The sequence below is a fragment of the Nannobrachium achirus genome (genome assembly GCF_963921795.1).
Source record: "Nannobrachium achirus genome assembly, chromosome: 5".
Classification (NCBI taxonomy): domain Eukaryota; kingdom Metazoa; phylum Chordata; class Actinopteri; order Myctophiformes; family Myctophidae; genus Nannobrachium; species Nannobrachium achirus.
The window spans coordinates 58,854,848-58,868,976 of NC_137814.1; the positions used below are offsets into that span (position 1 = coordinate 58,854,848).

Here is a 14,129-nt window from a genome sequence, read left to right on the forward strand (position 1 = left end):
CCCACGGGCCGCCTATTGGGGAACCCTGGTCTACAGTATATCCTATGCAGTATTTGCATGATATTTATTTGCATGTAAAACATAACAATAAAAGAAAATACATCTTTAAAAAGAAACTACTTTGACAACCCAGTCAGAAAATTATGTTAATCAGATGGTTATATTGGAGGGAAACCGTAGACTGCTGCAGTCTGATGGGCCCACCGCCCACACATGTGAGTGTTAACCTACTGTATATTTAATAAATATAGTGTAAACATATGCTGTACTGTATAAGGCCCCCAGGGGCAGTGAAGGGCCCTGGTTGGAACTCACATGCCTAGCTGCCTACAGTGAATGATGTGTTGAATGCTGATGGAGTCCATCAGTCTTCAGAGGCGATGCAGCTGCCAGTCAGTACTTCTGCATGCGGGCGTGTTTACGTGCGTGCTTGAGTGTGTGCGTGCGTGCATATGCGTGTGTGTGAGCGTGTGTGTGTGTGTGTGTGTGTATGCAGATTAAACACACACACACACACACGCACACGCACACGCACACGCGTATGGAGCTCCTTCAATGCCTTTAATCTCACCGAATCGAATCTCACACGCGTACCATTACGCGTGAACGCGTGAACGCGTGACCAAGTACGCGTTCACACGTGCACGCGTGAACGCGTACACGCGTAACCACTTTAAGTCAATGGGAAACTACATGACGCAACCACAAGTTCAGTCACGCTCGCGGGTATGAGGTACGCGTACGTGAGAGTTTTGGCACTCATGGAGCGTTTGATTATGGCTCCCTGCGTAGCACAGCTCACATGAGCATGTCATGTATATTTCCCATTGACTTACCATTGTAAGTCACGTGACGCGACCAGATCAGATGCGACCAGATCAGATGCTCCAACAATGCCAGCTCTCCAATGAAAACTACGTGTGAACCTGTAAAGGTACAGGTTTTCGTGTAAAGGTTACATGCTACGTTTAACTTTAATGCGAAAACGTGTACCTTTACAGGTTCACACGTAGTTTTCATTGGAGAGCTGGCATTGTTGGAGCATCTGATCTGGTCGCATCTGATCTGGTCGCGTCACGTGACGCGTCACGTGACTTACAATGGTAAGTCAATGGGAAATATACATGACATGCTCATGTGAGCTGTGCTACGCAGGGAGCCATAATCAAACGCTCCATGAGTGCCAAAACTCTCACGTACGCGTACCTCATACCCGCGAGCGTGACTGAACTTGTGGTTGCGTCATGTAGTTTCCCATTGACTTAAAGTGGTTACGCGTGTACGCGTTCACACGTGCACGTGTGTACGTGTACTTGGTCACGCGTAATGGTACGCGTGTGAGATTCGATTCGGTGAGATTAAAGGCATTGAAGGAGCTCCATACACGCACACGCACACGCACACACACACACACACACACACACACACACACACACACACACACACACACACACACACACCTTCCTCTCTGCTCTCTCCTCATCTCACAGGTCTGAGCATCAATGTGAAAAATATGAATAATTCAAAAACACACAAAGACTGATGCATGCATGCATGGACACACGCACCACACACACACACACACGCACACGCACACACACACACACACGCACGCACACGCACACACACACACGCACACACACACACACACACACACACACACACACACACACACATGCACTCGCAGAGAGAAGTATCTTTGCTTATTCCCAAGTGCCTGCCCTTCTCATCTTTCTATGGTGTGCCTATGAGTGTGTGTGTGTGTGTGTGTGTGTGTGTGTGTGTGTGTGTGTGTGTGTGTGTGTGTGTGTGTGTGTGTGTGTGTGTGCGCAGCTATAGGTAATGGTACATGTACAGGATTCCAGTCACGTTGCTGATTCACACAGTAGACAGGAGGGCAGAGGCAGCCTTGTACCTGACACTATTTCACAAGACAGACCACAATATATTATAACACAATGTTACTGTATGGTGTCCCCCCCCCCCACCCTGATGAGCACTAAGATTTGAGGCATTACAGTGAAAATAGTGAATCTACATGCTCACAACGCCTAGCGGTTTTTCACAATTTCTGCCTCAATATTTGGCCACTGTTTAATTTGTCCATAAATTTTACTTTAGAAATGTCCAGATACCCTCTGTACACTCAAACTTTATGTTGGTTTGTTTACAGTTGATTGAGAAAACAGTGTTGCCCATTAAATTAATCATCTGCTTTGAGGGGGTCCCCAGATTAACTGGGGACCCCCTTGGGTTGAGAACCACTGCTCTAAAGCAAGGGTCTTCAACAGGGGGAGTTACAGGGGGTCCTCCAAATCTTTGTGTGATAGAAACCTTTTTTTCCTGAGAACTTAAGCCAAAAATAGCCGATCTACAAGCTCACAATGCCTTGCGCTGCGAGGTGTTGTGAGCTTGTAGATCGGCTATTTTCACCAAAGAGGCTTGGTGTAGAGGGGAAAAAGCGCAGACTAAGTACATAGTGAAAGGTCAAGTTTATTAAGTATTGATCCAAAATACACTGACGATTGTGCTGTCAAACAATGAAACTATGGAATCTATGAAAAGGTTGTTGGGGTCCCTGCTTCATCTCTCTCTCAGCTAAGGGGTCTTTGGCCTGAAAACGTTGAATACCCCCTCTAAGGTGTTATAGTAGGATAAAAACAGTAAACCCCTCGCCTGTAGAGGGCAGCATTACACTCCTCAGTACAATGCAGCCTACCGGAAACCTTCAAGAAAGAGAAGAAGAAGAAGACTAGAGATGGGATTTATGGCTCTTTGAAGTGAGCCGGATCTCTGGCATCCGTTCCTTTCAAAGAGCCGTTCAAAAGACTGGCTCATTCTAGTTACTTAATTGTTACTCTGTAGATTTTTTATTAATTTAATAACTTCAACCTTAGGCCTATAGGGTGTGCCAAATGTAGTTCTAAGAGCGGCCATTTCTTGGGACAACACAGCCTTACACAGGTGTTCTGATTAGACTATAGCATTAGTTCTATGCAATCAAACAATTGAAACACCTGTGTTTTGTCACAAGAAATGGCCGCTAAGGACTACAATGACGTAGCCGCTGGCACACACTATATAGGTCTACATTTATTTTGGACATATAGGTACATACCTGCCATTTGAAAATAGCCGATCTACAAGCTCACAACGCGTCGCATGTTCGCAACACGACGCATTGTGAGCTTGTAGATCAGCTATTTTCAAATGATTTTTCTACATTTCTCATTGGATAACCTGTGAAACAGGACATTCTGCATAATGAGTACGTTCTAATATTGGTACTTCAAGTACATTTTGATACCAATAGGTCTACTGTTTTACTTTTACTACATTTTACAACATTCCAAACTTCTACTCGATTGCAGTATTGATATTTTTACTTAAGTACAGAAATTGAGTACTTTTCCCACCACTGTTCATTAGAAAGGAACGGCTCCCTACTGTGAACCGAATCATATCGTTCATTTCAAAGAGCAGATCAAAAGACTCGATTCGTTCGCGAACGTCCCACCTCTAAGGAAGACTAGCGTTGTTGTCATTGACGACGCAGTGTGTTGGACGCTCTACAACTACTGCTGGGTGTTTATGTTGGGTTTACATTGTAACCTACCGCTCCTGTAGCCTCCTTTACATTCTGTGATTCATAATAACGCCCTTTCTGTACGGATGAAACGCCTGGATCAGAGCTATACGTTAGATAAGCAGCTATAGCTCTGGTTGCTGTGACAACCACAACAACTCCTGGCTAGCTAGCAGCTAACAGCTAATAACAACAAGGTAAGCTTGTGTGTGTTACAATGAACTGAATGGGTCTATCTCTCTCTAAGCCCATTCCTGCCATCCCCTTTTCCTTTGTATATCTCCTATTTCGTGTGTTTGTGTGTGTGTGTGTGTGTGTGTGTGTGTGTGTGTGTGTGTGTGTGTGTGTGTGTGTGTGTGTGTGTGTGTGTGTGTGTGTGTGTGTGTGTGTGTGTGTGTGTGTGTGTCTGCTGCTGTTTTCAGTTAATGTATGTTTAGTAATAATGATCAAAATCTACTACGTTTTGATTGATTGAGTGAAGACTTTATTATAAGTTTGCATAGGAAAAGGTACAGTTTCATGACGGTACAGTTCACTGGTACAAGGTCTACTAAAAGGAGATCCATTAAAAGACTAAGCTTATTTCCACAGGAAACCATTAAAGTATCTCATATAACATTGAATGACAGACGAATAGAACACAGTACTATGCAGTAGATATGTAAATAAAAATAAAAATGAGAGAACAAAAAAAAAGGAAAACAGTAATTCAAAACAAACAGTAAGTATATACAAAGAAGGGGCAGGGGAGGGTTAGCCTGATACTTCAAGGGGTATTTCACTTTCAAAAAAACTTTTGGTAATTTTATCATCTAATCAGGCTTTTATGAACACCCTGAACAGTTTTTAATTAGCTTGATTGAATATTTAGATATTTGATGTAAATGTTACCAGGCCATCCAGGCCCAGGGCCTCTCCCCACACACACCCATTGTAACTTCAAACTTAATGTTAACCATGATAGATTCATTAAAAACACACATTATTTTTTCTGACTCATTTTACCCTCCTAATATGTGAGCAGGTCGTGTTTTTTCGATAAAATCTTTCATTTATTTTTAATAATAATTTTTTTGTATTTCATTTTTTTCCATTTTTCTAAATAATTATAAAAAATAAATGAAAAAGGTTATCGAAAAAACACGGCCTGCTCACGTATTAGGAAGGTAAAATGAGTCTCCCAAAAACATAATGTGTGTTTTTAATGAATCTATCATGGTTAAAATGAAGTTTGAAGTTACAATGGGTGTGTATGTGGAGAGAAGCCCTACCACTGCTCCCTGTTGAAAGTGGAATATCCCTTTCAGTCCGCACATCACCACCCCCTGTTGGTGGGTGGCGAAGTGTGTGATTGAGTCTGGCGCTTGCAGTCAGGCTAGGGGAGGGTAGGGTTGGGCTAGGTTCGTTTTTTTTACCAGTTGCGAACGGCTGCTGCCTGTAAGTGGTTTTTCAGGGCTATTTTAAAGGGTGCTAGTGATCCACACTCCTTTATGGCCTTCGGTAAGGCTTTCCACATTTTGGTGGTATAGCAGAAAAAAGAGTTTGACCCTTTGTTGGTTTTGACTCTGGGTTGAAAGTGATCTGTGGCGCTGCCTCTGGTGTTGTAATTATGGACATCCTTAATGTTTATAAAGTATTTTGACAGGTACTTGGGTATCATAGTGGTGTAGTGTATCTTGTACACCAGGCCCATTGCAAGTTGCTGTACTCTGTCATCTACTCTGAGCCACCCCACTCTTAACTGGTGAGTAGTGGTGAGGTGAGTCTGATAGGGAAGGTTAAGCAGGACCCTAATTAGTTTATTTTGGGCTGTTTGGAGTAACTAGTAACTTTTGTACATTTTCAAATAATTGTAGTGGAGTAAAAGTACACTATGTCGTGGAGTAGCCTACATAAGTACAATTAGTACTCTCGCAGAGAGAAGTATCTTTGCTTATTCCCAAGTGCCTGCCCTTCTCATCTTTCTGTGTTCGGTGTGTGTGTGTGTGTGTGTGTGTGTGTGTGTGTGTGTGTGTGTGTGTGTGTGTGTGTGTGTGTGTGTGTGTGTGTGTGTGTGTGTGTGTGTGAGTGTGCGTGCGTGCGTGCGTGTGTGCGTGTGCATGATTGTGTGTGTGGTCAGACTGGCCGGACGAAACGATCTGTGATTTTGATCTGAGCTGATGTTACCTTGGAGTCGGGTTAGGGTCTAACTCTCTGAGGCGGAGGCTGTCTCAGAGGACGTTATATCTGAGCCCAGTATCTCTGTGAGAGCAGCTATGCTATGACTGTGTGGAACAGAACACCAACTTCTGGACAAGTGCCTCAAAAAGTTAATGTCAAGCCCTGGTAGGCATGACAGAATAGTGCCAGTGGATATCTCCTCCATCTTCAGGTCCTCCATCATGCTAGCATTCTACTGTGAAGCCGAGCGTGTTTAACCTGTTGTTACGATGATTCTGTGTTCTCTAACATTTCAGCGAACACCCCTGATGTCATTGTTGTTAACTCATTCGTAGTTTTCGCCCGTAAATCCCGCAGATTTCTCTATGTCTTTCACTGCTGGCTTCTCCTACCTGTTAACGCGGGCGCTCATCCAATTCCCATCGTGCGCGATCGGACACTGCTATGCATCGTGTGTTCGCGTATTCCATCAGCTTCTCAAATCCGTTGAAATTTTGAAAATTGATCAATCCGTTCTCCATCTGTAAGCCGCGGAGTTCACACAGTAAGCTGACGGGCCAAAATAGAGGACGGACCACCCGCTTCCGGTTTAGGGCTCAATGTTAAACTGGTCCGCTCAATAATGTGTCCGTGTAGAAACGATGATCACGGAACATTAGTTCCGGAATTTTAGTTCCGCTTCGATAAAAACATTTTTTTTTATTAATTTTTATTACATTTACGGGTTCTACGGGCATGGCAGAGAAGTGGGTACAAAGGGGTATTTTTTTGGCAGCATATGAGTTAATGAAAACCATAGGGAGGTGTTTATTCTTGAGGTCGGCTGTACCTTTGGCTTTGATTACAGCTTAGAGGAAGCCTTCTTAACATTTAGGCCTAGAATTATTGACTGCTTTAACCAGTGAAAAATAGCAGATATACAAGCTCGCAGCGCGGCACAATAGCAGATATACAAGCTCACAGCACGGCACCGAGTGCCGCGCTGCGAGCTTGTAGATCTGCTATTTTTGAAAAAGTTGTGAAAATGTGTGCAAATCTTTGAATATATGTATTTTCAAAGCGAACGTTTTTGTAACTCAAATTTTGCTTCTGGGGGGTCCCTGGAACTAAATATTTTGAGATGGGGGTCTGTGGCCAAATAAATATCAGTTTGGGGGTCCTTCACATGAAAAAGTTTGAGAACCACTGACATAGTAGTCTCTCAAGAACAGACTAACTGAGCTCCAGTTAAGTGAAAAGGACCTTTTCTTTGACGATGGTTATAGCCAGATTGCTGACATAGAAACAAAGGTTTAAAAAAAAAAGGATTTAAAAGACACTTATAGAATCGGGTCAAAATTCTTATTTTCACAATTTAAAAAAAATAGCAGATCTACCAGCTTGCAGCGCGGCTCTCGGTGCCGCGCTGTGAGCTTGTATATCTGCTATTTTTTCAATAGTTAAAGCATAAAATAATAATACACAATAGTGTGTACCCGTTCTGAATGGGTTAACCAAAGTGTTAAAATATCGGGGCCGTACCTATGTTCCCCACGTTCTATGTTCTCCAGGTTCTATGTTCCCCACTTACCACCTAAACCTAACAACCCTAACCCTAACCTCAGTAAAACTAATGCTGGTTAACCTGTGGGGAACATAAAATCTGGGGAACATAGGGTGGACCCCAAAATATCATCAGCTGGAGCAGACCATCTCACAGCTATAGGCTACAGATGTAAACTTTTGTTGATAGCCTAGGGTACGTGCACAAGTTTGTTGTGAAGGGCCTTCAAATGGCTGGCCTCTCCAAAAGGAGGGCCAAACAGTTAGCAAGGTACTGCCTCAGTATCAGCTATTCTAGGAAGCAATTTGGAGGAGGCATTGTTTCCTATACCCATGATTGTTGTCTGCTGTGTTTGACAAGTACTGTACACCAACAGTTTGTATGTAACAATGTTCTGCCCTACATGCACTTTGTAATCGTCTGTTTTCCTAATTATCTGATTGCACTTATATTGTGTATGTCCTTTGTACGAGGCATTCTTGTACTTCTCTTTATGTGGTCATAAATAAACATTTCAAATGTTTGTGTACTGTGCAGATGTCAGAAGACAGACGTCCAGAGGAGGACGACAGGGGACCAGGCGTGTCTCATCTCATGTTCACGGTGATGGAGGACCTTCTGGAGAAGCTGAAGGTTCTGGAGTACGAGGAGCAGGTTCTGGCCAAGCACAACATGAAGGCTCTATCTAGGTATATGATGGCTAGTACATGTTAGCCCCTTGCATGGCTGATATTCCTTACACCACGTTGTATTCCATAATCCCATTCAGATATTAACCCATTTATGCCTAGAATTATTGAATGCTTTAGCTATTGAAAAATAGCAGATATACAAGCTCACAGTGCGGCACCGAGTGCCGCGCTGCGAGCTTGTAGATCTGCTATTTTTGAAAAAGTTGTGAAAATGTGTGCAAATCTTTGAATATAATGTATTTTTAAAGCGAACGTTTGTAACTCAAATGTTGCTTCTGGGTGGTCCCTGGAACTAAATATTTTGAGATGGGGGTCTGTGGACAAATAAATATCAGTTTGGGGGTCCTTCACATTAAATGGTTTGAGAACCACTGACAAGACTCTCAAGAACAGACTAACTGAGCTCCACTTAAGTGAAAAGGACCTTTTCGTTGACGATGGCTAGCCAGATTGCTGACATAGAAACATAGGTTTTACAAAAAACCTTAGAAGGATTCAAAAGACACTTATAGAATTAGGTCAAAATTCAAATTTTCACAATTTTTCAAAAATAGCAGATATACGCGCTGTGAGCTTGTATATCTGCTATTTTTCCAATAGTTAAAGCATAAAATAATGATACACAATAATGTGTACCCGTTCTAAATGGGTTTAAAGGCCATTGGTGTTAATTTTGCACACTAAAACTATGGTGAAAAGTGATTTGCAAGATAATCTATATTTTATATACACATGTTAATTGAAGTCAAAAGAAAAACAAATCACGGTGCAATATCTGCAGGTTTTAATGCTTCTCTCACAGAGCGGAGAAGAGTTTTCTGTCTCTGCAGTGGGAGGAGAAATGGGGGGCTTCAATTTGGGAAAATCTTGATTGTCTGAGGTCCCATTAGTCTGAGTAAGGTTAGGGCTAGGATTAGCATTCACCAGATTAGAAAGATTCACCAGGTTAGCATTCACCAGCCTCAGACTAATTAAATGGGATTGTCGGACAAATGACACATCGGAACAACGCTAATTCAAGTTTTTGCTGTCTAGGTTGAGTGAAAAGATTGCATTGAAACTTGAAGCTATCCAATAGAACACACCATGCTTTTTCTCACCCAGTCATTATTTGCTGTGACATTTTCATGTCAAGGACCCCCGCATTGATATGTATTTGGCATCAGACTCCGATCTGAAATGATGAATGCCAGGGTCCCTCATAAGAGAGAATTTGTGTCATTTAAAACTTCGTCACTTTTCAAAAATCGTTAAAGGAGGATTTTACAGTGTAAATGGGGTGCTAAAGAAGAGACTGCGGTTTTCCCGGTGAACCTGAGCGCAACGGTGGGGGCGATGGTCAAGGCGGGTCGCGAGCTCCCTTCATCACATCCGATAAAGGAAATCGTTAAATGGAAAACATTAAATTAACTTCTGAAAAGGCTTCTAGGCCTACACTAGCTATTAAAATTAGTAGAACCGCGACCTTGCCACACGTGAATAATTGTGGTTGTAAACAATAACACAGACAATATAAATCCTTATTAGTCTAGTAGTGGGAAGAAGGGGTTATCATCATGGCCCCAAATAACTTTTAAATATCTTGCAATTGGCGACGAGTCTCTTACGAAATCGGCAAGAGTGCCTCTCATCATTTTTATATCAGGGGCGGATCACTCATCTAGGCATTTTTGCTAAATGGAAAGCCAAGTAGCATACAAAAGCTATTCCTAAAATACAGGATATAGCCTACGTTTACTTTACCAAATATGGTTCCTAACGTGTACATATTACACTATTAATCAAGTGAATCAATAATATTAGTTTACTGTCATGAAACTGTACCTTTTCCTATGGAATACTTCTAATAAATAAATACGTCAAGCTCGCGACCCTCCTTGCCCATCGGCCCCCACCGTTGCGCTCAGGTTCACCGGGAAAACCCCGGTCGCGCTAAAGAAAGACCAGACGTTGTGAACCACAGTTCTAATGGTTCCCTCCCCTCCCCTCCCTCCTCAGGCACTACTTTGTGTCCAGCCCATACGTGGCGTCCAACCCTGGTGAGCAGTTCTTCATGTTCTCCATCCTGGCGTCGTGGCTCATCAACACGGCGGGGAGGAGCTTCACGCAGCCGCAGGAACACGACGACCCCAACGCCACCGTGTCCAACATCCTGTCTGAGCTCAGGGCCTTCGTAAGTACAGCACAGGGTTCCCACGGTCATGAAATTACTGGAAATATTTTGAAATTAGAAAAATATTTTTCCAGTACTGGAAACGTTTTGGAATTTATCAAGGGTACTGGAAGGTCCTGGAAAAAAATAGCTATGCATTTAAACATCGGCTAAATTGTTAGAGGCAGAAATTGTGAAAATAGCAGATCTACATGCTCACAACGCCTTGCAACGCGAGGCGTTGTGAGCATGTAGATCGGCTATTTTCACAATAGAACCGTGTTATACAAAATTCCTCAACTCTTAGTGCTCGTCAGGGTGTGGGGGGGGTCCCCGGTTAAAACATGATTATTTTGGGGGTCACGGCCTGAAAAGGTTGAGAACCACTGGCATACACTACCTGTCTTTGGGCATTGCACATAGGAGTAAGCGACCTGTTATTGAGCTGAATTATTGTTATATAGTCCTGGAAATTGGGTTAAATATTCTGGGAAAGTTTTGGAAAGGTTTTGGAAATTAATTGGTAAAAATGGGTGGGAACCCTGACAGAAGTACAGCGTGCGAGGAGTGGAATCGGAGCGGGTTGTTGCCAAAGTCCACACCCCTCGCGCCTTGGGAGCTTTCGTTTGCAAGGGTAAAGGTACTAAGATAGTTTCATGACAGTACACTTCAACTGGTACAAGGTCAACTGAAAAGACACCTCAAAAAAGCTTTTGTGCTTGTTTTGTTTCAATTGGGGTCCTTTTGTAACACATTTAACATAGAATGACAGACATATAAAACACAGTACTACGCAGAAAAAGAAGAAGAAAACACAAACCCTCGTAAAACACAATGCAACATAAATGGTATTTGCTAAGGATAGGCTTTGTTATCTTTCACCAAGTTCGAGTGTGTGTTTGTAAGTGTTTAAAATTTTTATTGAGTGTAGCGAAAATAGAGTTTTTAGTCCAACACCCCCATTTTCTTTTTTTTTAAAATTTTACATGTATTTTTAAACTTTTTACGTCTTTTGTTGCCACCAGGGTGTGAGGGTGGACTTCCCTCCCTCCAAGCTGAAGGGAGGCTCAGGGGAGCAGGTGTGCTACGTCCTGGACCGCCTGGCAGAGGAGGCTCTGAAGAGGAAGCACTTTGCCTTTAAGAGGTAACCGTCATGGAGGAGGGAAGAAATCACAGATCTTAAAAGGGGGACACGGAACATAGACATATAAATCCCGCCCCATTCTGCCCTGTTACTATGATGGGACATTTTCCCTGGGCAGATTGTTTTTATAGTGGCAGTGAATGGGATTTTTTTATGTTTTCATAGCCTCATTACAGCTATATAAAGTACCAAAGGAAAAACATCTAGGTGATATTAATAAAAAGGGAAGACAAAGGTACAGTAGTTACATTGCAAAACAGGGGGTTTCCCCGAAAATATATGTTTTAATTTGTTTAATCACAGTGGGACAGAATCACTATTGCAGATTCTTTTATAGTGGAAGTGGATGGGATTTTTTTTTGTTCATAGCCTCATTACAGCTATATAAAGTACCAAAAAAAAACACATCTACGTGATATTAATAAAAAGGGAAGAAAAGGGTACAGTAATTACATAGCAAAACAGTAGTTTCCCCCCGAAAATATATGTTTTAATTAGTTTAATCCTCTGGATCAGAGAGAGAATAGTTCTTAGAAATAGAAAGCGCATTGCATCTTGGGTAGGAAGAGGAGAACTATAATACATAATAGGCTGGCTTTTCGTAATTCTGCCCATTTAAAATATATGTACCCAATCGTAACTAGTTAGACCATTGATAAGGTCCATGTGAACTAGTTTGTTGAAGCTTATTCATTATGATGAGCGTGATCGCTATCACCTACCGCGGCCGTACCGGGCGATTGCCGTGTCGCGCAGTGCGGACAGTTTTTGAAAGGCTGAAGCAACATTCTCCACTGCACAAACTCCACCCCCGATAGCAAAAAGTGAATGTTTTTTCTGGTTGGCCAGTCAGGGAGTCTCAGGGACCAATCAGAAGGCTGACAAATGGTCTATTGCACCTCATTGGCTAAGGACCCTGCCTTTGTACTGTCTGCGACGGAACTCACGTGGCGGAACACTATAAATAATGAAGATAACATAGTGTTCTCGCCTTTCAGGCAAGCCCACAACTAGAACTGCACTCTGTCGAGGTGCCAACTTGCGCAGTTTAGGCATTTAGCAGACGCTTTTAATCCAAATCGATTTACAATAAGCAGGTAATACATCAATATAAGCAAGATAATATGTCAGTACATCAACAACAATACAACAAATGCATAGGAATGTCAATCTAGAAAAACATTCTAATAACATAGGTAGACCACGCACCTAATCTTCGAAAAACCTAAAAAATCACACTTGTGTGAACTGAGCGGTGGAGGCTGTGTGTGTGTGCGTGCGTGCGTGCGTGCGTGTGTGTGTATTTGTGTGTGTGAATGTGAGTGTGAGTGTGCCTGGCCTGGCCTGAACAACAGCGCCCCTCCCTTAACATGTGTGGTCAAAAAAGGTATAGCATGCAGGCTACATACACCACAGGCTACATACAGACAGACAGACACACAGACACACACGGATACACACACGGCCACGCTATGGAGACGGTGTGACCACCGCTCAAAAAATAAAAAAAGAGAGAAAAAAACTATCCAGCTTCATGGGTGGTCATCGAGGGAAGGTTGTTACAGTAGTTTTATGGGTTTAGGTGGAGTCTGAAGATGTGAGTCTTTAGTCCACGGTGGAAGCGGTGGAAGTCTCTTATTTTATCATATAGTCTCTTATATAGTATATAGTCTCTTATTTTATCAAGATGGTGGAAGTCTGTAGTTCTAAGTGCGACAGGGAGTTTATTCCACAGTTTGGGGGCCAGGAGGGCAAATTGTCTAGGACGAGTGGATTTTTGTCCTGGGGTTTTTAGCGAGGGTTCTGTCAGCATTCCTTTGTTGGCTGATCTGAGTGAACCGGGTGGGGTTGTAGTAGGCCAAGTAGGCCATACATGGACAACTTGTGCGCTAGCAGAGCGCGCCATGAGGTGTGCAGTGCTGGCCTCTAGAACCCGTGCTGCATGGGATATACGTATGGGATACGGGATGGGATATACAAGGAATACATGTCTGAACTCCACTTAAGAAATGGTAACTGTAACAGTTGGCACCTTTTTACTTTTTTTATATTTAATTTGTATTTTATATTTACATTTATTTAGTAAATGAGGTGAGAAATACAATAATCTATGGTATTAGGGGGAAAGTGATTATTAACATGTGATATCCAGTAATTTCGGGGATAGACAAGAAGTTGTTTGAAAGGTACAATAATGATGTACCTTGCATGTTCAAATCATATTTTCAATCATATTACTTTACATTATTTCCAAAATTTTCCAAAGCGTACATTCTTTATTTAAAGTTGTACTATGTAACTTTTTTTATAAAACAAATCTTAAAATTCTCCTAACTATTAAATCACAAAAGTTTTAGAAGATCCGCGCCGTGAATTTCAGCCTGTAAAGCCTTCTCTGTATGTAAACTGAGATCCTTGCCGTGGACCGGATCTCGCGCCAAAATTGCGTCATCACACTACCGGCCAATCACAGCGAGGGTTATACAACTGCCGGCCAATCACAGCGCATCTTGAAGTGGGGTCGCTATGGCAGCCATATTTGTTGTCGCCCGTTTGTACCATCCCTTCTCTAGGTAATTTCGCCTACCAGGCAGGGTGAAGGAGTCCGTATCTCTGGAATTACTGAACGCACAGGAACAAGGGACCCCTTAAAAGATAGATCTCAGCGAGGTGGAGGCAGGCGCGGGGGTCTGAAGGTACGAAAAACGTCCGAAAGACGCGGACGCGACCGCGGTTTGCTATAGGGCTAATGACCACTAGTTGGGCATCTTACACAGTATGGCTTTAATTTTATTTTTACATTTTCGCAATAAACAGCTAATTTAAGTCTACCACAAGGTTGAGATGCCCAC

General features: G+C 42.6%; 1 protein-coding gene across 1 annotated transcript in view; it reads left to right on the top strand.

Annotated features, from left to right (window-relative positions):
• Positions 1-3,744: 3,744 nt before the first annotated feature.
• ift57 (intraflagellar transport 57 homolog (Chlamydomonas)) overlaps positions 3,745-14,129 on the top strand; it is a gene marked incomplete at its 3' end in the record, with an annotated part of 49,179 nt that continues 38,794 nt past the window's right edge. Inside the window, exons 1-4 of the mRNA XM_080725938.1 lie at positions 3,745-3,783; positions 7,827-7,978; positions 9,980-10,154; positions 11,159-11,277. Of these exons, the coding sequence (XP_080582064.1) occupies positions 7,827-7,978; positions 9,980-10,154; positions 11,159-11,277 (446 nt within the window). The 5' untranslated portion in view covers positions 3,745-3,783. The remainder of the gene's footprint in view (positions 3,784-7,826; positions 7,979-9,979; positions 10,155-11,158; positions 11,278-14,129) is intronic.